The sequence below is a fragment of the Trichosurus vulpecula genome, chromosome 2 (assembly GCF_011100635.1).
Source record: "Trichosurus vulpecula isolate mTriVul1 chromosome 2, mTriVul1.pri, whole genome shotgun sequence".
In the NCBI taxonomy this organism is placed as follows: Eukaryota; Metazoa; Chordata; class Mammalia; order Diprotodontia; family Phalangeridae; genus Trichosurus; species Trichosurus vulpecula.
Window position 1 is genome coordinate 399,502,100 of NC_050574.1, and position 24,544 is coordinate 399,526,643.

The following is a 24,544-nucleotide window of genomic DNA, read 5'->3' on the forward strand; positions in this document are numbered from 1 at the left end:
TCCTTTAACAACATGTACTGGGTTGTCTCTCTGCAGAGCTGGAACCAAGTCATTCTTGACAATGCCTCAACTTCTGCCACAGACTTCCCTAGCAGAAGTGTGTTTCTTCCATTACAAAGTTCAAGGGTGCCTTAAGCTGTTTGGGAGCAATGGTGAACTAGAGATCCAAGGTATACCCCCTTTATTTCATTGGAGACCATAATAGAATATAAAAGTTGGAAGATCAGTGTGTCCAGCCCCCTAATTTCACACATGAGGAATCTGAGGGCCAATGTCTTGGGCAAGTGTTGCCCAAAGTCAGACAGGTAGTAAGTGACAAAGCTGGGATCTGAGCCCAGGTCATCCTCTGACTCCAAAGCTCAAGAACACTTTCCATTATAGCATATTGCCTTCCTCTCAAAACTATTTGTGACCTACTTTATCATGTATGTTATGAAGAAAGACAATTAGAATGGATGTGATCCAAAATCTGATTATTTTAACACTGATAAATTCTCACTTCATGTTAAACAAACTAAGACATTTCAAGAAGTCAAAATAATTGCAGAGTAAAACACAAATCATACGCAAAAATGTAAAACATTCTCTGAATCTTCAAGTGGATGAGTGTCTTACAATAGGAATAAATGATCCGTTTAATTTAACTCAACAATTACTACTAGTACTTCCTCCCTTTTCAAATTATTTTTATTACTTTGTATATGTTTTGTACTTACTTGCGATATACTCTCTACTAAAATGTAAGATCCTTGAGGGTAGACAATATCTTTTGCCTCTTTTTGTATCCCCGGTGCTTAGCACAGTGCCTGGCACATAGTAGGCATTTAATAAATGCTTACTGATTGATTGATATAATTTTACTTTGTATATATTTATTTGCATGTTGTCTTTCTCATTAGATTGTAAGCTCCTTCGGGGCAGTGGCTATCTTTTGTGTCTTTTTACATCCCCAGGACTTAACACAGTGCCTGACACATAGTAGGTATTTGTTGATTAATTAATTTTTGTTTGTGTATCCTCAGTACCTAGCATAGTGCCTAGTACATGTTAGGTGCTTTAATTTTTTTTTGTTGAAGTGAATGCCCAATAATGTAAGGTCCTATTGGTAGGCAATGTAGGGAATACAAGGATAAATAAGTTTAGTTTACTGGGAGGCATAAGGTATATTGGGGGACATCAGCTAATCAACATTGTCTGAAGAATAAGCTAAAAGAAGTTGCAGGAGGGAGTAATGGGAGATAAGCCTGGGATGGAAAGCTGAAGACAAAGCACAAATGGCCTAGAATGCCAGGACAAGGAGTTTAGAATTTATTCAGAAGGTACTGGGGAAGTTCTGTAAATTTATTAGGAGAGGAGGGAAATGATGGAAGTTTTCCTTTTGAAAGATTATTTTGACATCTGTGCTCTGTGCTTATTATTAGATGCTAAATATATATTTACTGAATTGAATTTTCCCTCTGGAATTGAATGGGAAGATAGAAATGGAGGAAAAACTGACTTAAGGCAGGGTGTAAGTTATATGATAAATGCAATATTCTAGTTATTGGTGGCTCAAGCTAGAATGATGCCAGTAGGATTGGAAATGACACAATGAATTCAATAGAACTGTGAAGGTAGAACTGGTAGGACTTAATGACTAATTGGATTTGGTAGGGAAGAAGAAGGAAAACCTGAAAACGACGCTATATTTTTTTAAAATGATAAATCAATTGGCTGATGTTTATTTAACACTATGTACCAGGCACCATACTAAGAATTGGAAATACAAACAAAGGCAAAAACCATCCTTGGCCTTAGAAGGTAATCTTGAAGGCTAAGACTTTGAAGATGTGGGGGACTGTGGTTGTGGAATATTGCATATAGTAGAGACTGATCACTCAGTGCTTAGTGCCTGTGTGAGAGGCAGAATTTGGGGGAGAGAAGAGAAATACTGGTCCTGTGGTATCTAGTTTTAAAAGAGAAAACAAGTGCTTCCAAACTCTATTCAAGGCCCTGAAAGGAAAGAAACACTTAGGAAAGAAGGTAACATGTAGAGGAGCCGGCACCTCAATAATGCTCCTCTCCCTAGAGATGTTGGGAAATCTCCCCCAGGCAAACACTGATGTTGTGGTTTAGAATCTAGATGATTGGTTGGACAATGAAGCTTTTATCAAAGAAACAGAACATAGGATGAGAAGCAGGCTGAGGATGGAGATCATTTTTAATGTACCAGAAAGACATGAAGATAGAGGGCCTAGAACTCAAGAGAGAAGTGAAGATTAGAGCTGTAGATTTTGGAAATTTTTCATAGTTAAGGCTGTGGGAAGAGATAAAAATCATTAATAGAAAAATAATATAGAGACAAAATAAAAGATAACCATAAAAGATAATAGTCTCAAGAGAAGAATGAGGAAGCAAGTCCAAGAAAAGGCAAAAAAAGAAAAAGTAATGAGATAGATAAGAGGAGAACCATGACAATGTAGAATCAAGAAAGCCAAATAATTAAAATTTTCAAGTAGAGAGTGGTCAATAATCTGAAGAACAACTCAATTCAATTAAAAAAAAGCATTTATTAAGCACTTGTCATTTACTAAGACAAGGAGGCAGCTAAAAAGGGGGTTTCAAAGCCAAGGGTTTCATTCCTTTCCAGGTTGTGCTTCTGACTCTAAGGACATTGACACCATTACTCATAAAGCAGCTGTGTTGGTGCAGTGGATAGAGTGCTGGGCCTGGAGTTAGGAAGACTCATCTTCCTGAGTTCAAATCTGGCTTTAGATACTTATTAGCTATGTGACCCTGGGCAAGTCACTTAATCTTGCTTGTCTCAGTTTTGTCATCTGTAAAATGAGCTGGAGAAGGAAATGACAAACCACTCCAGTATCTTTGCCAAGAAAACTCCAAAAGGGTTCACAAAGAATCAGACTTTACTGAAACGACTCAACTGCCTGCTCATCCTGGATCTTCCCTTATTCTTCAGATGCTTTTCACTCTGTAATATCCTTCTAACATGCCAGCTCCCATTGGTGAGCTCATTTCAGGGCCTCCATTTGGGGAATGGGTCCAAACGGGCCATGCTTCATTCCCCTCCTAGCTCTGATTCTGACTCTAAGGACTTTTCTGCCATGCCCTCAACCAGGAATCCTTTATCCCCATGTGTCGCTTTATGAGTTGACTGTACCTAGTAGAACGTAAGCTCATTGAGAGCAGGGACTGTTTCGCTTTTTAATTTTATTTGTAAATTCACAGCTAAGCACAGTATCTGACACATAACTGAGTGCTTAAAAAAATTTGTTATTTATTTACCTACCTAGCAGGATGGTCTCAGTTAAAGTATTGCCTCTAACTCAGACTAGCTTCGTGACACTGGGTCACTACTGAGCAATGAGAAATCACTGTTTCTTTTTTGCTTGGTTGCTTTCAAATTTATTATTTATTTATTTTTAACATTAAAAAAATAGAGTTCAAAATTCTCTCCTTCCTCCTGCCAATCCCCCACTCACTTAGAAGATAGGCAATATGATACAAATTATCCAAGGGAAATCATGCAAAACATATCTGAATACTAGCCATATCACAAAAAAGCAAGAAAAATAAAGTGAGAAAATTATACTTCAGTTTGCACTCAGAGTTCACCAGTTCTCTGTCTTGTATCACCACAGAAAGACTCGCTATAAATACTTTTGTACATATAGGCCCCTATCTTTGTACTTTTATCTTTTTGGGGTAGAGACTTAGTGGTATTGCTGAGTTTTGACTGGGTATGCACAAGTTTATAGACTTTTGGAAATAGTTACAAATTGTTCTGCATGATGGTTAGACCAGTTCTTAACTCAATCAACAATTCGTTTGTGTAACTGTTTTCCCTCATCCCCTCCAACATTTGTCACTTCTGATAGGTGTGAGGTGGTGTCTCAGAGTTGTTTTAATTTGCATTTCTCTAATCAATAGTAATTTAGAGCATTTTTTACGTGACTATAGATAGCTTTGATTTCTTCTTCTGGAAATTGCCTGTTCATATTCTTTGATCATTGTTAAATGAGGAATGATTCTTGTTTTTTTATAAACTTGACTCAGTTCCCCATATATTTGAGAAAAGAGGCATTAATTAAAGAAACTTGCTGCAAAATTTTTTGATATTATGTCATTGTCTATGTTGCCTTTTAGCAAAATGTAGTTTCTGTGATTATCTTTTTTAAGTAGTCTATTTTTGCTTTTGCTTTGTCTGAGATTATGATTGCTTTTTTTAACTTCAGCTGAAGCATAATAGATCCTACTTCTAGCACCTTATTTTAACTATGTGTCTTTTTGTTTCAGGTATGATTCTTATAAACAACATTTTTTATGTGCAATAATTTTCCCCATTATTCCTCTCCTTTTCCCCCTTCTCCCAGCGCATCCCTCTCTCTAACCCCCAAAAGTGTGTTTGTTCATACGAAATTTGTGAATACAATTTTGTTTCCAGTTATTCACTGCCAGAAAAGCACTATTTAGATATTTTGATGCATACAGTGACTTCTTATCGGTGATTTCCTTGGAGTATATTCTGGTAGTGTAATTTCTCAACCAAAGGTATGAACATTTTAGTAACTATTTACTTATTCCCAAATTTATTTCCAAAATATTTTTGTTGATTTATAACCCAATTATACACTAGTGCATCCATCATCCCACAAATGCTTTACTGTAAATTGAATGTCTTTTTTTTAGCTCTGAAAATTTTCTGGACACGAGGTAATATGATAGGGTTGGTTCGATTTGCATTTCTCTTATTATTAGTGAGCTGGAGTTTCTTTCCTAAAGTTAATAATTTGAAATTATTATTACTATGATTATTTGCAAATTGTTTATTCATATACCTGGAATACTTATTGTATTAGGAGGGCAGAGTTTATAATCTCAAAGAGGATCATAAACATGTCTGAAAGGTTCGGAACCACCGGATATAAGAAACTCTCAAAGTAGAAGGCAGAAGAATCAAAACATATATTTAGGCTCCACAGTAACCAACCCATGAACCAGCAACCCCATTTTGATATATTGATCAAAAGCTTCCAGGCCCAATAAGTACGCCTTGAAAGAGTAACCAGGAGGCTACAGAGAAGCATGATTGCGTAAAGCAAAATCATGCTTCCCCCTCTATGGTAATAAGATTATCCACTGGCCTGAAGTCTTTGTTCAGCTTCCTCCCGTAGGTCAGCTCTGCTACTGGCAGCTCCTGCTTCAGCTGTAGCTGTAGCTGTAGCTGTGGCTGCGGCTGTGGCTGTGGCTGTAGCTGTAGCAGCCTCTGGCTCCAACGGGAGCTGCTTTTAACCATCCAGCTTCTGCGGGGGTGTAAGGTACGCCGGGGAAAGCACAGGTTCTTTCAATCTGCTTAAGCAAGGTGAAGGGGTTGACCGGGAAAGCACAGGTTCTTTCCATCAGCTTAAGCAAGGGAAGCAAGGTGAAGGGGCCGACAAGCTTACTCCAGTCCAACATACAAACAGCATTCAGTTCAGGGGAAAAAGCCAAACTAGTCAAGGGCACTTGTTGACTAAGTGCTAAGGAGCCCATTTTTGGTTGCCAATACACTTATCTATAGGGAAATGACTTTTTCTATGTGTGTCTGTATCTTCATACACATACATATGCATACACACATATATCCACATCCACATACATACATACACAAATACACACACACACACATATACGTTTTGTTTATTCATTTCCCTTTGCACTGTGTTACGCTCTAAATATAAAAAGAAGAAAAAAAGAAAAGTCTTTGCCTTCAGGAACCTTAAATTTAGGGGTCAACTGATATAAGGACTGAGAAAATACTACTGGATTTACAGTTAGGAAATCATCAATGACCTACAACAGGACTTCTACTATAGAAGTAAGAAAAGGATTATTGAAATTCAGGCAAAAGTTAAATAGCATTAATATGTAGCAGAGTGAAGTATGCATATATGTTTCAGGTGATCCTACACCACTGTCTTCCTATACCCCCCAATAAAACTGCCTAAAGTATGACATTCTTCAAAAATCTCATAGTTGCTAAAATGTTCTGTAAATACTGACTGATGATTCTCAATAGTCATCAACTTATGCTCACTACCACTAATTAAGTTAAAAAAAGTAAACAATACCTGCTTTGTAAATCATCCATGTTCAGTTCTCCTATATAATGGGTGCCTGAGGATACTGTTACAACTCTTGCATTGTGGCTTGGAGAGCCTGTCTTCTTGAGGATATCCAAGAGGAGATTTGTCAACAAGAAGTGCCCCAAGTAGTTCACACCAAATTGTTCTTCAAATCCATCTTTGGTCTTTCTCTGAGGAATCATCATAACTCCAGCTGGGAAGCAAAAAGCACAGAGGAATAAGTCATCCAAATAAGTACGAGAAAGTAATCCTAGATGTACTGCGTGATAGAGGGTGAATAGAGATGGAGGAGGAACTCAGGGCGACCTGAATTCCAGTCCCACCTCAGCCCCTAGCTATTTGACCTTGGGTAAAAGACATTACCCCTCTGGTCCTCAGTTTCCTCATCTTAAAAAAGAAGTGTTGAACTAGGTGAGCATAAAGTCCCTTCTGACTAAAATTTTATGATTCTCAAATTCTCTTAAGTATAAAAACAATTTGAGTCTGAAACAATCACAGTCAAAGTGATCTTGAATTATTCAAACCTTCTTCAGGTTTGGTCAAATGTTTTCCCAGAAGAGAATGTGTGATTTGGGGCAGCATGGTGGTGCAGAGGATAAAGTGCTAGGTGTGGAGTCAGGAAGACTCATCTTTCTGAGTCCAAATCTGGTTTCAGACATTTACTAACTGTGCAACCCCAGGCAAGTTACTTAACCCTATTTGCCTCATTTTCCTCATCTGTGAAATGAGCTGGAGAAGGGAATAGCAAATCACTCCAGTATCTTTGCCAATAAAACCCCAAAAGGATTCACAAAGAGTTGGACACAACTGAAAGAAATGAACAATAAATAAATGTGTGAATTCCTTCTACTACACATTTACTCACACTTCTCCTTTGCCAAAATTACCCTTCTTCCTCCTGTTTGTCAAAGTTCAGTCTTTACTTACTGAAAATCCTACTACCCCATGACATAAGCACCTATAGTTATGTCTCAGTAGTAACTACATACTTTTAATTCTTACAGTATATATTACCCAGACTACTCATCAAATGAAATACGTATAACACTTTGCAAACCTTAAAATGTTAGGCATTATTATTCTTATTATCATTACTATTTGAGATTTATTTTGGTTTGTATTTATGGGATGGTGACTCAGATGGTTGTTCTTCAGTCCTCACTCTTACCACCCTATTCCTGGCTTCTAGGTATCAAAACTCCCTAGTTCCCCAAGTCCAGATAGGCATAAGACTCTTTCACTGATAATCTAACCTTTAACCCAAAGAACTTTCAGTGGAGTTTTAGGGAAAATATGCATGTATACATACATACCTGGGTGTATGTACATATGTACAGCTATATGTATACATATATATGTGTGTTCTTTGTGTATGTATGTGTGTTTTCCACTAAGTAATTAAGGAAGAAAACTGTAGCAAGTAATGAAAGGTATAGAAAACATAAAAAGGTCAAGTTTAGCTAGACATACACACTCTTTCTTTTAATACTCTCTCATCCTGTCTTCTAAAAGTCGAAGGGAAGGAGGATAGGATAAAACGATGCCACCCAGTCCTTTTGACTGCTCTCATTTCTTACCTTTCTACTCCCAAATGGACTGGGGTTGAGGGAAGAAAAAGGCACAACATATCCAAATCTACCTTTTCCTAAAAGGGTTTTAGAGTGCTAATGTACAATCACAGGCCTCGCAAGGCTGCTAGGTGGTGCCTTGGATAGAGGGATATAACTGGAATCTAGAGGACCTGAGTTCATCTAACCCCAACTGTATGACCCTTAGCAAGTCACTATCTCTCTTAGAATCAATGTCCTCATTATTCCCTTAAAATGTGGTTAATAACAGTATTTTTATTTCAAAGTTGTAAGGATAAAATGAGCTGATTGTAAAGTATTTTGCAGACCTTAAAACATTACATAAATTCTGACCATCATCATCATTATTATTATTATTTGTGTGTGTGTGTGTGTGTGTGTGTGTGTGTGTGCATGCGTGCTATATCACACTGGTATAGTCTAGTAAAGACTATAGATTACTTCTCAGAATATATAATTCTCAGAATGTTAAATGCTATTCTCAGAACAACATTTTGTTGCCCACATTCATAAATGAAAGACATGCTAAATTTCAACTAGATGGTAGTGAAAATAAACACGTAGTTTTTCCCACCCAAATTCGCAGACCTCCTGAAATATTTCCAGACTCCAACATCAGGTTAAGAATCCAAGGTCTAGTGGGTCATTACATATCTAACAGCTTGATGGAGACTCAGCAACCCTTCTTTGGGCTTCAAGGCCAATCAGTAAGTGAGGCCTGATTAGAGGTAGATCCACACCCTTTCACTAACTAGGAGTGAGGCCCCAGACCCACATCCTTTTGCTAGTTAAGCCAATGTGGGCATGAAGCCCTCAGGGACCTAAGGGGAGTTGCTAAGACCAAAGCCAATGGTATGTGCACTGAGTTCTAGTCAGTCATCTAGGCTAGGACTATATAAAAAGAGAATCCAGAACTGAGAGCAGCAGAACAGCAGAACTGAGAGTGACAGGATTCAGAAGCAGACATCAAGAGGACATTGAGGCAGCAAGAGCTATAGGAATCAGAATTCAGCCCAAGGAGAAGGAGCAGGAACTTGGAGTCTACAGAGCTGCAGAAGAGAGTGCTGAGTGGAGAGTTAGGATTCATGAGTGATTGTTTATAGGAAGGCCCTAGCAGGGGAGAAGCTTACAGGATGACTTGGCTCCTTGCTATAATATTGTGTTATAATTTCCTTGTTGCTACACTGAGGTAGGCTTACTGGCTTTGAATATTATTGCTACTATATGGAATTGGAATTACTGGTCCTGGGATTGGATTCTCTCATGTCTAAATAAATGTTATACTTCCTCTGCCTTCTACCTAGGGAATTTCTTATACTTCAAGATTCAGAACCATCCAGGCATGTTCATGGTCATCCTCAAGGTCATGAATCTTGCCTTTCTGATATAAGTACTAAGAAGGGCACAGGAGAAAAACATAGAAAGAAAATTCTACTTCTTTATATCTTACATTTTGCTGTATCTTTGCATGCATCTGTTTTGTCTTCATAGCTAATATAAAGTCATACATAAGCATGAGCAAAAGTTCATGCTCTTTCTCCTTCACCAAATTGCTTCTACTTAAAAATATTAAAGCCTAATCTCTCTACAAAGAGTACAAAATTCAGGGTGTTCACTGATTCAAAATGGTTTCCTTCCAAATCAGTTTACATTTTTGGTCGATTATTAAGCAGAAATTTATTAAGAAAATGATGAGTAGAGGGAAAAAATAGAGTCAAAACAGGATCACTATCAAACTAATAGCTATTAGGTAATATCATTGAAGAAGATCAATGTAGAATGCAGCATGCATTATTATCTCATTATTAGAGCAACTGATTGTTCAAACAACCGTACTTCAGACTTAGTTCCACTGGCTCCTACTTTCATGAGTAAAGCACTAGAGCACTGGACTTTGGGAAGGCAAAAATGAGAGAATGGTTAAGTAAATAAGTGATGTAGGGTATAAATTTAAAATTCCATGATCCTAGAAGAAGACTAGAATATATCAGAAAGAAAGTAAGAGGGGTCCCTAAATCATTCCTGTAAAAGAAACTGAGAAAGAAGTACTCTATTGGACTTTGGACAGGACTGCTATAAAAAGAAACCCAAACAAACAAACAAAAACAACAACAACAAAAAGCCCAAGCCTAGAGATAAAGAAAAACTTCTCAAAAAAGGAAACATGTGATGACACCAAACATTCAATATAATGTGACATGGGAGGTTTGCAGTGGGACAGAAAATAAAACCTAGGAAAGAAAAGATGCTAAGAAAATTAATTTCGTGAATATTCTCAACACAATTTTTAAATGAAGGAGAACAAATGGAGAACATAGAGAATGACAGCCCACATATACGTAATGTTTTATGGTTTGAAATATTCTTTGCTCATGATAACCCGATGAGGCATCTTTATTTTTCCATGTGAAAAACTGAAGCTCTATGAGGAGGTTAAGTACATAACTAGTATCTGAGGCAAGAGTTGAACTCACACCTTCCAATTCATGCAGGAGACTTTTATGTGGATAGGTGGTTAGAGTGAGGTATTAAGGAGCCCTACCTAGGCCACTTGCATAATCTGTTTATGGAACAGAGAGAACAAAGGATTGAGAGTTAAAGGACCTGAATTAAAATCTTAATTCTGAGTGATCACAGATTCCTTATCAGTAAAAGATGAGCATTGGACTAGACTAGTGCTTCCTAGATATTCATTTTTGCTCATGGCCCAGTGATATTCTTTTCCATGGGGAGTCCCAGCAGACTGAAAGTTAAAGATGGCAACACTACAGGATAATTGAGCCCATTCACGTAACTGTAGGTGTTTAAAGCCTAATTCAATTTCCATCTCTTCCAAGGAGCCATTCTGGATTATCCCTCTATCAGTGATGACCTTTCTTCCCATAGACGGTATATATTATGTTTATGTGACCGTTCTTGGTATTTACTTATGTGCCATAAAAACTTAATTAAGCTGACAGCTCCATAAGGACAGGGACAATGTATTATTTAATTTTTATAGTTTCCTCAATACCAATTATAGTGTAGTGTATCTAAGAAATGCTTAGTAAATCTTTGTTAAATTAAATGTAATTGACTCCCCTTTCTAACTGCCCTCTAAATACAACACAGTGTAGTAGGAAGGCTCATATAGTTGGAGCTAAAGGATATGGGTTCAAATTCTGGATCTGTTATTTCCCCACTGCTTGGCTTTTGCTTCAAGCAACCTTGGGAAAATCAATTCACCCTTTCAGGCCTTAGTTTCCTCCTCCATATCATGACAGGGTTAAAGTGGCTGGTTTTCAAAGTCTCTTCAAGTCCTATGATTTTTCTTCCTTTCTCTCTCTCTCTCTCTCTCTCTCTCTCTCTCTCTCTCTCTCTCTCTCTGTGCGTGTGTGTGTGTGTGTGTGTGTGTGTGAAAGACAGACAGACAGACAGAGACAGAGGCAAAGGCAGAGACAGAGACATCATGGCATTATGGATAAAAAATTGGCCAGGAAGAGTTGGGTTTAAGTCCTTCCTCTGACACATATTGGGGGTATGACCCTGGCAAGTCACTTAACTTCTCAACGTTCTAGTCAACTAATTCAATGACTGTAAGTTGCAGAGAAAGTACCAATATGCACTAGGAGCTAGTTCCTCATCAAGAAGTACTCTAAACAAAGAAAATCACAGGGCCATTTTTTACTCCTATCTCTACAATAACCTGTGTGTGTGTGTGTGTGTGTGTGTGTGTGTGTGTGTGTGTGTGTGCATGCATACCAATGAAGGATGGTTCCTCTATCAGAGGCCTGCAAATGGGCTGATATTGAGGGAGAAAGGATGGAGGAAATCAGGAATTGGACAAACGTCAGTCAGATTACTAAAGGCATGATGCAGCAATGAAACCACACTCCAGAGTATGCATGTGTGATAAGATGTTTTTGACACTTTCCCTTTCTATGCTGTGTAGAATTCTCATGTTGGGGCACTGAATATTTCCTCCACATCAACCTAGCAAATTCTAAAATATTTCTTGCTGTCACTATCTATGTCCAGTGTCTATCATCTGAGGCAGATACTCCATACTGAGGGATTTATAAATGAGGTCTGGATCACATTTTACATAATTCTACTACTCTGAATGTAGTTCAGAAAGGCCCCAGCTTGTGTCAAATTCCATATTGAATTGGGTCATTCCACTATAATTCTTACTCTTTTGATGGTCAAGGGATATTGAGAAATATAATATCATTCAAACACAGTTACTTTAGAATGCTTGGCAAGAAGTAAAAATCTTTAAAATGTGATGCATCCTCAGCCTCATTATCTATGTCTTGATAGTGTTGTTTTGACTGTATTTTTCTGACTTTTTATTCATTACAATGATCTTATTTAAATAGGTGCTGGCCAAGAACAGCATAATTCATAGGAAAATAAAAATCTTAGAAGCTGATACTCATAGCACTTGTAAGTTTGCAAAGCATTTATTTTCCAAAAAATTGATTCTCATTTGATTCTTGCACCAACACTATGAGGTAGGTGCTATATAACTATCTTCATTTTACGGAAGAAGAAACTGAATCTCAGAGTGGCTAAATTAATTTTGTAGGATGCTGCAGGAAATGCAATTAAGGCTGGATTTGAACCTGCCTTCCTTATTTTAAACCCAGCTCACTGCACAATATCTTGTATCATAAACTTTTCCAGGTATATACCAAATTATGCAAGGTGAAATTCTGCATTAGCAGCACCTACAGGAAGATAAAGAAGGGGGGGAAGTACCTAAGAAGTTCTTTATTACTTCGTTGATTATTCCTAATTAATCCTTAATATAGCTTATTTATAAATAGTCGTTTCTATGTTGTCTTATGCATTAGACCACGAGCTCCTTGAGAATAAGGACTGTCTTTTGCCTTTCCTTCCTTCCCCAGTGCTTAGCAGAGTGTCTGCATAACATATTATTAATAAATTTTATTGACTAACTATTGATCGATTCAACTGGAATGGAAGTTTCTTGAAAGCAAGGGCAATGTCTTTGTTATCTCTGCTTTCTTCAATACTGAACAGTGCATTTCATGCAGTAGGTATTAATAAGTGCTTGTTGAATGAAAAAAAAAACTCAAATTCCTTAATACAAAAATTATTCCTTCGGTGGTTGGAATAAGTGCTTATTAAGCACCTACTATGTACCAGGCACTGTGCTAAGCATTTACAAATTTTATCTCATTCGTTCCTCACAGCAACCCTGAGAAGATCAGCGCTATTATTACCCCTTTTTACAGTTGAGGAAACTGAAACAGACAGAGATCAGGTTACTTGCTCAGGATCACACAAATAATAAGAAACTGAGGCTAGTTTTAAAATTAAGTCTTTAGGACTGCAAACACAGTACTCTATCCCCTGCACTGTCCTATCCTTTGAATAGGATTATAAATCCTCACACTATATATAGTCAACATATTACTTTTATTTTACTGGTAAGGAAATGCTTTTAAAGAAAATTTTAGCTATACTTACAGAATACTTTGAGGTTTTCAAAGCATTTTGCTACAATTTTTTTTTAATTTCTGAAAATATAAAGACGCGAAAAAATCACTGTGTCATTTCAGGCCACCTTGTGTAACTGGTGAATAACAAATACTGGTGAATGATAATTAAACAAAGCAAAGAACCAAGATTTCCCAAAAAGCATTTCTAGGTGGCTAAGTATGAGTGTATTTTTAAAGAAGAAGGAGGCATAGGGAAGGTGAGCTCTCAACAGCAGGATTAAGGAAACATCTGTTGTTACTGGCCAGAGAGAATTGTTTTTCCTATTTCCCACTTATCTTCTATCCCACTCCCTACTTTAATCCATTCCACAGATTATACAAACTTTTAATTGTGAGGGAACTAAGTTTAGACATATCTAAAAGCTGTGTTAGAGCACTCCTCCTAAAAATAGCAAGGTTGCCAGAGGGCCAATACACTGGGCACAATACCCTTTTGTAATAAAGTAATGACCATGAAACCCAACAACCACCAATGTTATTAATCATTTTCCAAAACCAAAACAAAATGTTAAGAAGAAGACAAGGGCTGGAAATGGAAATTAGAAACTAGAGAATATTTTTAATAAAAGATGTGTGTGTTAAAGTCAATTTAAAAATATTTATTTGTGACAAACTAATTCATATTCTATTTTCCTTGTTATAATGAGGGTGCAGATACACTGAACAACAAAATTAATGTTTCCACATTTTTATGCTTTTAATTTCTGTCCAAATAAATGGACAAGACTCATCTCATTAGATTTCAGGATCTCTGTCACCAATTTGTAGTGCCTTCAGATCAATCTTGATGGTGAGGCAAGGCTCCCATTGGCCATCAATATTGTCACATGACCTACTCAATGGATTTTTCACATGACGGACAACCTCAATTACTTAATTACTTCAGGACCTCAAAGATTCACAACTTCATCAGTCTAGGCTCTCATTTCATCACTATGAATCAGAAGACTTCTCCATCTTTGTAAAGGAGAGCTCTTATATACATAGCTAGAAAACTAGAATTATGGTCAATGGTGATAATCCCACACATTTGTGCATATGTTTTGGTTTTTTTTTTGGTAAATGGCTATGTCTTGTCAAATGACATCCTTAAGGTTCAAAAAAACTATGAAGGTTTATATGCAGGGTATTTAAGATTACAAAATGGGGATGAATAGTGATAAAACAAGTTAGATGGAAAGCAAATACTGTCTATGAGGTATGATATGCTGGGCATAGAAAAGGCAGTGGGATATGTCTAACTTACTATGGGAAAAATAACAATAGGAATGGAGAATAGTTGTTCAAGAGCACTTAGATTAGTTTCAGATGGACCTGAGCCATGTTAATTTAATAGGAGCTATTTATCATTATGATGAGATGCTGACTCTGTGGCGCTTCCCATTGTGACTTACACTGATTGTTTTTCCCCTGCTCCACACTTATTATTTATCTGACCCCCTACTTTCACAGACTACTCAAAACTCAAGTTGACAGAGAAATCAGATCAGAAATCTCTAAAAGCTCTCTTAGAATCATCTTGCTCCACCCCCTATAGCAAGTATATCAGAGAGCTAACAAATTACGCACAGTACTTTACGAGTTTATAGCATATTAATGACCACTTTCATTTTCAGTAGCATTAAAAACTTAGTCACATGTTATTAATCACTAACCAAAGCCAAATGGCAATCAATCAGAATGCTGGTTTACAAAAAAGCACCGAGAATAAAAAACCTTTTTGTTTACAAGATCTACAAAAGAAAGGATAAAGTATGTAATCTCTCTAAGAGAACAAGTGGCAAATTAATAATTCCACAGGTCAGGGTAACACACACACACACACACATATATGTACATATATATGTATATATGTATATATACATAATAGCAGCAAAATAGTGCACTAACAATACACTATATAGAAAGGTACATGTTTCAATTTCAAATACAAAGCCAACAGTTTTCTCAACCTTTGGGGGATCAAAGGTTCAAGTAATGGCCACGTAGGTAGAATTCTTTTAGAAAAGAAGAATCTGGTATGCTTCTTTGTTTATACAGAGAATTACTTTTCTTCTGTACATAAATGAATATTTTTCTCATTTCATTGAAAACATCAATAAATGAGTCTGACCCTTTCACTATCTCTACTGTGGAGCTATTTTCTCAAATAAAATGTCATTTTAAATTTTTAAAAAAAGACTGCTAAGAAAACTTCACTTCTTTTAAGTGCCACAAAGGAATCCTATAGAACATTCTTTTACGCTAGCAATAGTACTTTAAAAAAAAACAAAACACCGCGAATCCCTGCAAGTAAGGTGGATTTTAGTGTGTGTAAGTTGGATTTTTGTTATTCTTTCTTAGTTTTCCAGGATACATAACCATAAGAATCTTTTATTCCCAGGTATGAGTTCTCATGATTATGGTTCAAAACAGCTCCACTATACTTGTGCAGTATTATATAAGGATAAATAATATAAAAATTTGCGCTTAAATTGTAAATATCTACTGTGACTGCACAGTGAGATATAATGGTGAGGTAATGTAAACTTGTGAGGCTATTGCTGGCAATATGTCTTCTTTGTCTGTTGTCCTATAAAGCAGGTAAGCGCTGGTCAGTGAGTGGGGAACCCTTAGGCTTGAATGCACAAGCTGTAATGCTGTGTGTGTGCCTTGACTGGGCACCATCAAAGCTTGGGGGGAAGCTGTTTGCCTCAACTGGCCCCCATTGAGGTTTGAGGGGGTGCACAAGTTGTGCCTGTCTTGACTGACCCCACTGAGATGTAGGGGTAGTTGCCCCCCCCTTCTTGTAGGCCCCTGCAAGAAGGGTGATTAGGGAATGCTGTAGGAGTTGGTACTCCCATTATCAGAAATCCCTTTGAGAAGACTAGGCTAGAATAAAGTAAGATTATTAACCCCTCTGAAACTGTCTTCCTGTTTGACCAGATCAAGAGTGAACCTATGCTAGCAGCCCTCCTATTTGCTCGTGTTATCTGTCTTAAAATCTTCTTTATACTGAAAGTAACACATGTAGTTAAATTCTATAGCAACTAAAAAATCAAATTCCAAATTCATGATAATCTTCAAATCAAGGCTTCCTCCTTCCCTCTTCCTCTCTCCCTCTCCTTTTCTCCACCCTCTTTAGCCCCAATTCCCTGACACAGAAAGCTGTAGTATATCACTAGATGCATCTAAAAAAATCAGTTCATTTGGGCTAATATATTGCCTCAAGTTATTTACTATTCTGGTCCCTCCTGCTATCATTATTTCAATCAGAAAAAGGTCAGAACAGACACACTAGCTAAGATTAAAATGCTGCTGGACAAAGCAATGACTTATTTGAAAATGTACTCCCTAAATAATTTTCCTAGCAAAGTCACAACAAATTAGCTAATGGTAGGACTTATCAACACTTTTATGTATGTATGCACATCTTTGTACACGTATGCTATATTATCTAAGTGTTATCTGCAAGAGATCATTAGGACATTAACCTTTTATTCTAATACATATCCAATATGTGAGAGGCAGCATCAATCAACCAGCATTTATAAAGCACCTATTATGTACCAGACACTGTGTACGCTAAGTGCTGGGATAGAGAATAAGGCAAATTAGAGTCTCTTTTCTCAAGCACTTCACAGTCTTTAATGTGGCATGGAGGATAGTGAGCTGGCCTTGGAGTTTAAGCTCTGCTCCTCTAATTCCTACTGGCTATGTCACCCTGGAGAGATCATTTAATATTCAGTGCTCTAAGCAACTCTGATTCTATAATTTTTTTAAAAAGTGACAACCTGCATTGGTGAAGGGAGTTTGTTCGTGCAAGAGTTCCCTATACCAATGAAATTACATATCTAGTCCTTATCTCTCTCCCTAACACATATCAAATAGCAGCACAGTTTTGGGAAAGAGGAGTTAAGGTATTTTGGTATCATAATGTTCTTGAATCTTAGATTTCAAAAGATGCCTGAGGCCTAAGAACAAGGAATCAGCAATCTTCACCATCAGTTAAAATTTAGTGAGAAACTAGAAGAAATAATTAGTCAAAGGCATAGTTGATTTTTATATAAAGGTATAATTTGGAATGATGGAGGCAATTGCTAGCTTATCAAGAAAAGAAAGACAGCTAGGTAGCACAGTGGATACAGCACTGGCCTTGGAGTCAGGAGAACCTGAGTTCAAATATGGCCTTGGACACTTGACACTTACTAGCTGTGTGACCTGGATAAGTCACTTAGCCCCAATTGTCTCATCCAAAAACAAAACAAAACACTTTCTATAATTAACTCATTCAGATGGAAGAAAATGATTAATCTAAACTAGTTGATCTAAACTTAAAAAAAAATCAAAGTCCATGATTAAAGACCATGTTTGGATATAATGGTGATCAAGAGATAGCTCAGGAAAGTAGAGAAGGCAAAAAAAGGAACCCTCAGATACTTAAGGAATTAGTCAATTAATTTTATTTTAAAAAATTTTTCACTGTTTACCGTAGGATAGAAAAATATGTCATTCTTTGGCAGGTTGGGGGTATGGTATCAGGGAAGTCAGTGTAAAGCAACTGAAATATTTTTTCCCTGGACTGAAATTATGTAATCAGTAGATAATTACCAGGCATCTACAATATGCTAAGCTATTGGTAATCTGACAAGATTAACAATGTCATGTTTTGTTTTAAATCTTACAAAGATTAACTGGTCATTCATTACATTATTAAAGAAAAAGCTATATTTACATGTGTATCTATTTATTTAAACCTACAAGCACAGAAATGTACATAAATGCATTAGTAAATGAAGCTGAGCTACCACAGAGCTCTCACTAAAACGGCAAATCAAAATATATTGTCTATTGTTTCAATAAAAACCTAAGGTTGGACAGCCCTGATTTAAACTATGAGAGAGCAATCATTAAATAAATTGTGAAAAACAGATCTAGCCCCTAAAGACCATCAAAGTCATCAGAAATAGGTGGTGGATTGACAAAAGCAAATATAAGACACGTAAATGGCAAGTTTGAAATGCCTAAATTTTAAAGTAATATAGGCAATATAGCAGAATATATATTATTATAAGAAGTCCTAAAATCTCCAGCTTTCCTATAAGCACATAACATCACTAAGATGAAACTCAATTTTCAAGTTTTTCAGGGATAATAATTCAGGATTGTAAAGACTTGGGACTTCATCAAATTGCAGATTGGATTTTAAACCATCTATTTTGAACAACTGCTGACTACAGTGCAGACCACCTCAGTGTTGCACAGAGTTCACTGACAGTGTGCTACTATTTGATAGATACTAAAATAAAAGTCTTCTGTCGCCTGAGTTTTATGAGTTTACTCAAAGGAAAATTTAAAGTACTCTAGTACCAAAATATTATTAGTTTTTTTAGTCACCCTAGAGGAATCATTACCATTTTTCCACTTTCTGCTTTAAGGGGAGTTCAAAGTTTCCATGATATGCACAATATCATCATAGTAATAGATATTCCTATTGAAGCCAAGCAGGTCAGAAAGCATGTCTTCTGATGCAATGTGTGATTGTCAGGAGTTGGGCTAATTACTAAGGAGGAACATTTAGAGTTCTCTACATGATAATTCATGCACTTCTGAGAAATATTCCCAGAATGCAGATGCCATGTATTTAATTGAAGCTTCTGAAAGGCTTTTAATTCATTTTATAGGAACAAATGTTCATTGAATATCCACTCTGTGCAAGGCATCATGCCATGTGCACGGATGGGATACAAGAATGACTGAGATCCTGATCCCTAGCCCAGAGATACTTACTATTAGAGAACACAAAATGTATAAATACATACATAACTATAACACAAGACAGAATATAAGTGCAAGAAGATATATATGTCTGTGTGTATACATGTATATATGTACACATATATACATATACATATGTATGAATAAAGTATTGTGGTATTTCAACTTGTTATTGAAGAACAGGTAGGATTTCAATAGGCAAAGATGAGTGAAAGGAAGACAAGTGTTCCAGTCACAGAGAACAGTAGGTGGAAAAAAATACAAAGGTAGAAAGATACAAGGTCAGTTTGGAAAATATGAAGTAGTCTGGTTGAATGGGAATATAGGGATCTATGAGTTATAGTAGACACAGATAAGATTATACAGGTGGACTAGGGCTGACTATTAGAATTTGGGGTTATATATTTTGAGCAAACATTCTTAAACTGTTTTAAAAATATTTTTATAAATGTATTTCAATATAATTACTTTCTTTTGTACTCATATAGATTTGATTTTATACATTTAAAAAGATTATTCTGGAAAGGGGTCAATAAGGCTTCACCATGACTGCCAAGTGAGTATATGACCAAAAAAAAGCTGATTTGGAGCAACAAGGGACTTCACAGTCCATCTAAACAACACATTTATTTGATAGTTGCCCTTGACACAGGAGTGGGTGCCCTGGTGCAAATGATGAAGGTTTTCACATAGAGAGTGACATCATCGGAGTTGCTCCTTATATTCCTAAACGTTTATCTACTCATTCAACAAATATTAATCACCTACTGTGCATAAATTCCTTATAAATGAATACATGAACAGTTGCAGTTACAATATCTATAATTTAGGGAAACATATACAGTATCCAAAGGAAGAAATCCAATCTGTCAATGGCTATACAAAAAAAAATGTTCCAAAATGCTAATAATCAGATAAATTAAAATTAAAGCAACTCTGACATTCTATTCCACACCCAACAGATTGACAAAGATGACAAAAAATTGGTGGTGAGGTTTTGGGGAAACAGACGTACTCATGTGCTATTAGTAGAATTGTTACTTTCACCAGACATTTCAGGAAGTAATTTAATCCAATAGCAGAAAGTCACTAAACTCTGCATCTCTTTTAACCTAACAATATCACTACAAGCCCATACTAAGAGATCAAAGTAAAAGGACATATACCTAAACGTAAACACATAAAAATAGAGACATGGATGATATGGATATTATAGGTATAGATATAAGATGACAGATATAAGCATTTGCTCTTTTTGTTATAGCAAAGAACCTGGAACCTAAGGGATGCCAAACAATTAGATAATGGCTAAATAAATTACCATCTATAACTATAATGGAAATTTTTTTTCATCATAAGAAATGGCTAAGAAAAGACAAGTAAATAAGAAAAATGACTAAGAAAACAGAGTTTCTGGGAGTTAAGATGGAGGAGTAAGCAGTAAATCACTGTAACACTCCCATATTCACCTCCAAACAATCATAAAATAGTATCACGAAACAAATTCTGGAACAGCAGAACCAGCAAAAAGATGGGGTGAAACAATCTTTTAGCCCAAGAAATTTGGAAGATCAGCAATAAAAGTCCATCTCACTCAGGTAAGAAGGGAGTGCATTCCAGGACAGGAAGTTTCCCAGCAAGCCCCCCCTAAGTAAACCAAACTGAGCCCCAGTGTGGTGGAGCAGGCAAATGCCAATACCAAGAATCCCCACATGCCTTAGCATAGCTAGGGGAACAGACAGACTCCAGCACTTAGAATTACCACGTGTGTCAGCGTAGCCCCAGGCAAATAGACATCCTCCAGGGGCAAGACCACCTTGTGCTAAACTGCAGCCCTGGGGAAATGCAGACCCACCCCACTGGGCCTCAGCACATGCCAGACAGGACCACTAGGAACTTGGCTCATTACCAAGTAAGCTTCCAGACCCCAAAAGGCTCCCAGCAGCACTAGCTACCCCGTACACCCTCTCAGCACCATACCAGTCATGAGGGTCCCCTGTGGGCCTCAGGACAACATCAGCACAGCACCAGGTAAACAGATGAGGACCTGCAGCCATCGCCACAAGAAGCCAGAGACGTGTCCCTTCCATCCAAGGAGCAAAGTTCAAATTTTTTAAAAAAGGAAAAAGGACAAAAAGGGATGAGCAAAAAACAGCAAAAGAAGAAATCTGACCACAGAAAGTTATTATGGTGACAAGGAAGACCAAGACACAAACTCAGAAGAAGACAACGATGTCAAAAAACCTACGGTCAAATCCCCAAAGGAAAACAGTAAGTGGTCTGAAGCAAAGAAAGAACTCATGGGAGAGCTCAAAAAGGAGCTTAAAATCATATAAGAGAGGTAGAAGAAAAATTGGGAAAAGAAATGAGAGTGATGCAACAGAATAACAAAAAAAGAGTCAACACCTTGGAAAATTGCTTAAAAAGTAGAATTGGTCAAATGGAAAAGGAGATATAAAAATCTATAAAAGAAAACAACTCCTTCAAGAGTATAATTGGTCAAATGGAAAAGAAAGCACAAAAGCTAATTGAATAAAACATCTTAAAAGTTTGACTTGGGCAAGTGGAAGATAATGACTCTAAGACATCAAGAATAAATCAAACAAATTCAAAAGAATGAAAACATGGAAGAAAATATAAAATAACTCACTGGGAAAATAACTGACCTGGAAAACAGATACAAGAGAGAAAATGTCAGAATCATTGGGCTACCTGAAAGCCATAACCAAAGGGAGGAACTAGACAGCATCTTTCAAGAAATTATCAAGGAAAGCTGTCCTGATGTCCTGGAATGAGAGGGCAAACTAGGCATTGAAAGAATCTACTGATCACATCAGGAAAGAGATCTCAAAACAAAAACTCCAAGGAACATTATAGCCAAATTTCAGAACTATCAGATCAAGGAAAAAAAATACCACAAGTGGCTAGAAACAATTCAAATATCAGGTAGTCACAATTAAGATCACACAGGATTTGGCAGCTGCAGCATTGAAGGATCACAGGTCATGGAACATGATATTCCAAAAGGCAAAGGAACTAGGACTACAACTAAGAATCACTTACCAGGCAAAATTAGGCTTAACACATCAAGGGAAAAATTGGTCATTCAACGAAATAGAATGATTTCAAACTTTTCTAAGGAGAAGACCAGAACTAAACCTAAAAACTGCCCCTCAATATCAAGACCCAAGAGAAGCATAAAGAGGTAAAAAGAGAAAAGAAAACATAAGGGATTCAATAGAGCTAAACTATTTATATTCCTACAAGGGAAGATGATAAGTATAATTCTTAAAAATCATATCACTAATAGTACAGCTAGAAGGAATATATGTAGACAGAGGGTATGGGTGTGAGGTGAATTCGAGGCAATGTCTTAAAAAATTAAGTGATGAGAAAGAGGAGTACAATAGGTGCAAAAGGAAGGGAGAGATAGGATGGGGTAAATTATTTCACATGAAGATGCACAAAAGACCTATTACAGTGGAGGGGAATATGGGAGGATACGTGATGGACATCCTTTGAACCTTATTCTCATCAATACTGGCTCAATGAGGGAATAATATATGCAATCAGTTGAATATAGAAATCTGTCTTAACTGACAGGGAAATAGGAGGGGAGGCAATCAAGTAAATGGGGTGGAGGGGAGGCGGGTAGGGTAGAGATTGACGGAAGGGAGGGCAGATCAGGGGTAGACAGAAGCAAAATACTGGTAAAGAGAGATAGGGTGAGAGAGGATAACCAGGAGGAAGACAGGATGGAAGGAAATATACAGTAGTAACCATAAGTATGAATGAGAATGGGATGAACTCTCCCATAAAACAGAAGGGGATAGCAGAGTGGATTAAAAACCAGAATCCTAAAATATGTTGTTTACAAGAAACACACTTGAAGCAGAGCAACACACACATAGTAAAGGTAAGGGGCTAGAGAAGAAACCATTATACTTCAGCTGAAGTAAAAAAAAAAAAATTAAAGCAGGAGTAGCAATCCTGATCTCAGACAAAGTAAAAGCAAAAATAGACCTAACTAAAAGAGAAAAGGAAGGAAACTATGTCATGATAAAAGGTACCATGGACAATGAAGCAATATCAACACTAAATATTTATGCAACAAGTGATATAGAATTCAAATTCTTAAAAGAGACTTTAAGTGACTTATAGTAAGAAATAGACAGCAAAACCATACTAGTATGGGACCTCAATTGTCCCCTCTTAGAACTAGATAAATCCAACCAAAAATAAACAAGAAAGAAACTAAGGAGGTAAATAGAGTATTTAAAAAATTAGATATGACAGACCTCTGGAGAAAACTGAATGGGAACAGAAAGGAATATACATTTTTCTCAGCACAACATGGCACCTACCAAAAAAGTGACCCTAAAATGAGGCATAAAAACCTCAAAAGCAAATGTAAAAAGCAGAACATTAAATGTTTTCTTTTCAGATCATAATGCAACAAAAATTACATTCAACAAAGGGCAGTGGAAACATAGATTAAAAATTAAATGGAAACAAATAATCTAATCCTAAAGAATAAGTGGATCAAAGAACAAATCATAGAAACAAATCAATAATTTCATTAAAGAGAATGAAGGCAATGAGACAGCATACAAAATTTATGGGATACAGCTAAAGCAGTGCTTAAGTGAAATTTTATTTCTCTAAATTCTTACATCAACAAAACAGAAAAGGAACAGACCAATTAATTGGGCATGGAAGTAAAAAACTAGAAAAGAACGAATTCAAAATCCCCAAATGAGCACCAAATAGTAAATCCTGAAAATCAAAGGTGAGATTAATAAGATTTAAAGTTTAAAAAGAAAAAAAAACAACTATTAATCTAATAAACAAATCTAGGATCTGGTTTTATGAAATAAACAATAAGATAGATAAGCCATTGGTTAATTAGATTTAAAAAAGAAAAGAAAACCAAATATCCACTATCAAAAATGGAAAGGGTGAAATCCACCATTAAAGAAGAAATGAAAGCAATTGTTAGTCAATATTTTGCCCAAATGTATGCCAATATGACAATCTAAGTGAAATGGATAAATATTTGCAAAAGTATAAATTGCCCAGATTAACAGAAGAGGAAATAAAATTCTTAAATAATCCCATTTCAGAAAAAGAAACAGAAGAAGCCATCAATGAATGCCCTAAAAAAACATTTCCAGGGCCTGGTGGATTTACAAGTGAATTCTACAAAAATTTAAAGAACAATGTATTCCAATGCTATATAAACTATTTTGAAAAATTGGTGGAGTCCTACCAAATTCATTTTATGATGCAAATATGATGCTGATACCTAAACCAGGAAAAGTCAAAACAGAGAAACAAAATTATAGACCAATTTCTATAATGAATATTGATGAAAATTTTAAATAAAATATTAGCAAAGAGATTATAGCAATTCATCACTAGGATAATACACTATGACCAACTGGGATTTATACCAGGAATACAGGGCTGGTTCAATATTAATAAAACTAATTTTTTATAACTTGACTATAGCAATAACAAATTAACAGAAATCATGATTATCTCAATAGATGCAGAAAAAGCTATT

The 24,544-nt window shown here is 36.4% G+C and overlaps 1 protein-coding gene across 2 annotated transcripts in view; it reads right to left on the reverse strand.

Annotated features, from left to right (window-relative positions):
* DHRSX (dehydrogenase/reductase X-linked) overlaps positions 1-24,544 on the reverse strand; it is a 391,217-nt gene that overhangs the window by 97,499 nt on the left and 269,174 nt on the right. For both annotated transcript variants that reach the window (XM_036743124.1, XM_036743123.1), the window contains one exon: positions 6,108-6,315. In XM_036743124.1, the coding sequence (XP_036599019.1) occupies positions 6,108-6,315 (208 nt within the window). The remainder of the gene's footprint in view (positions 1-6,107; positions 6,316-24,544) is intronic.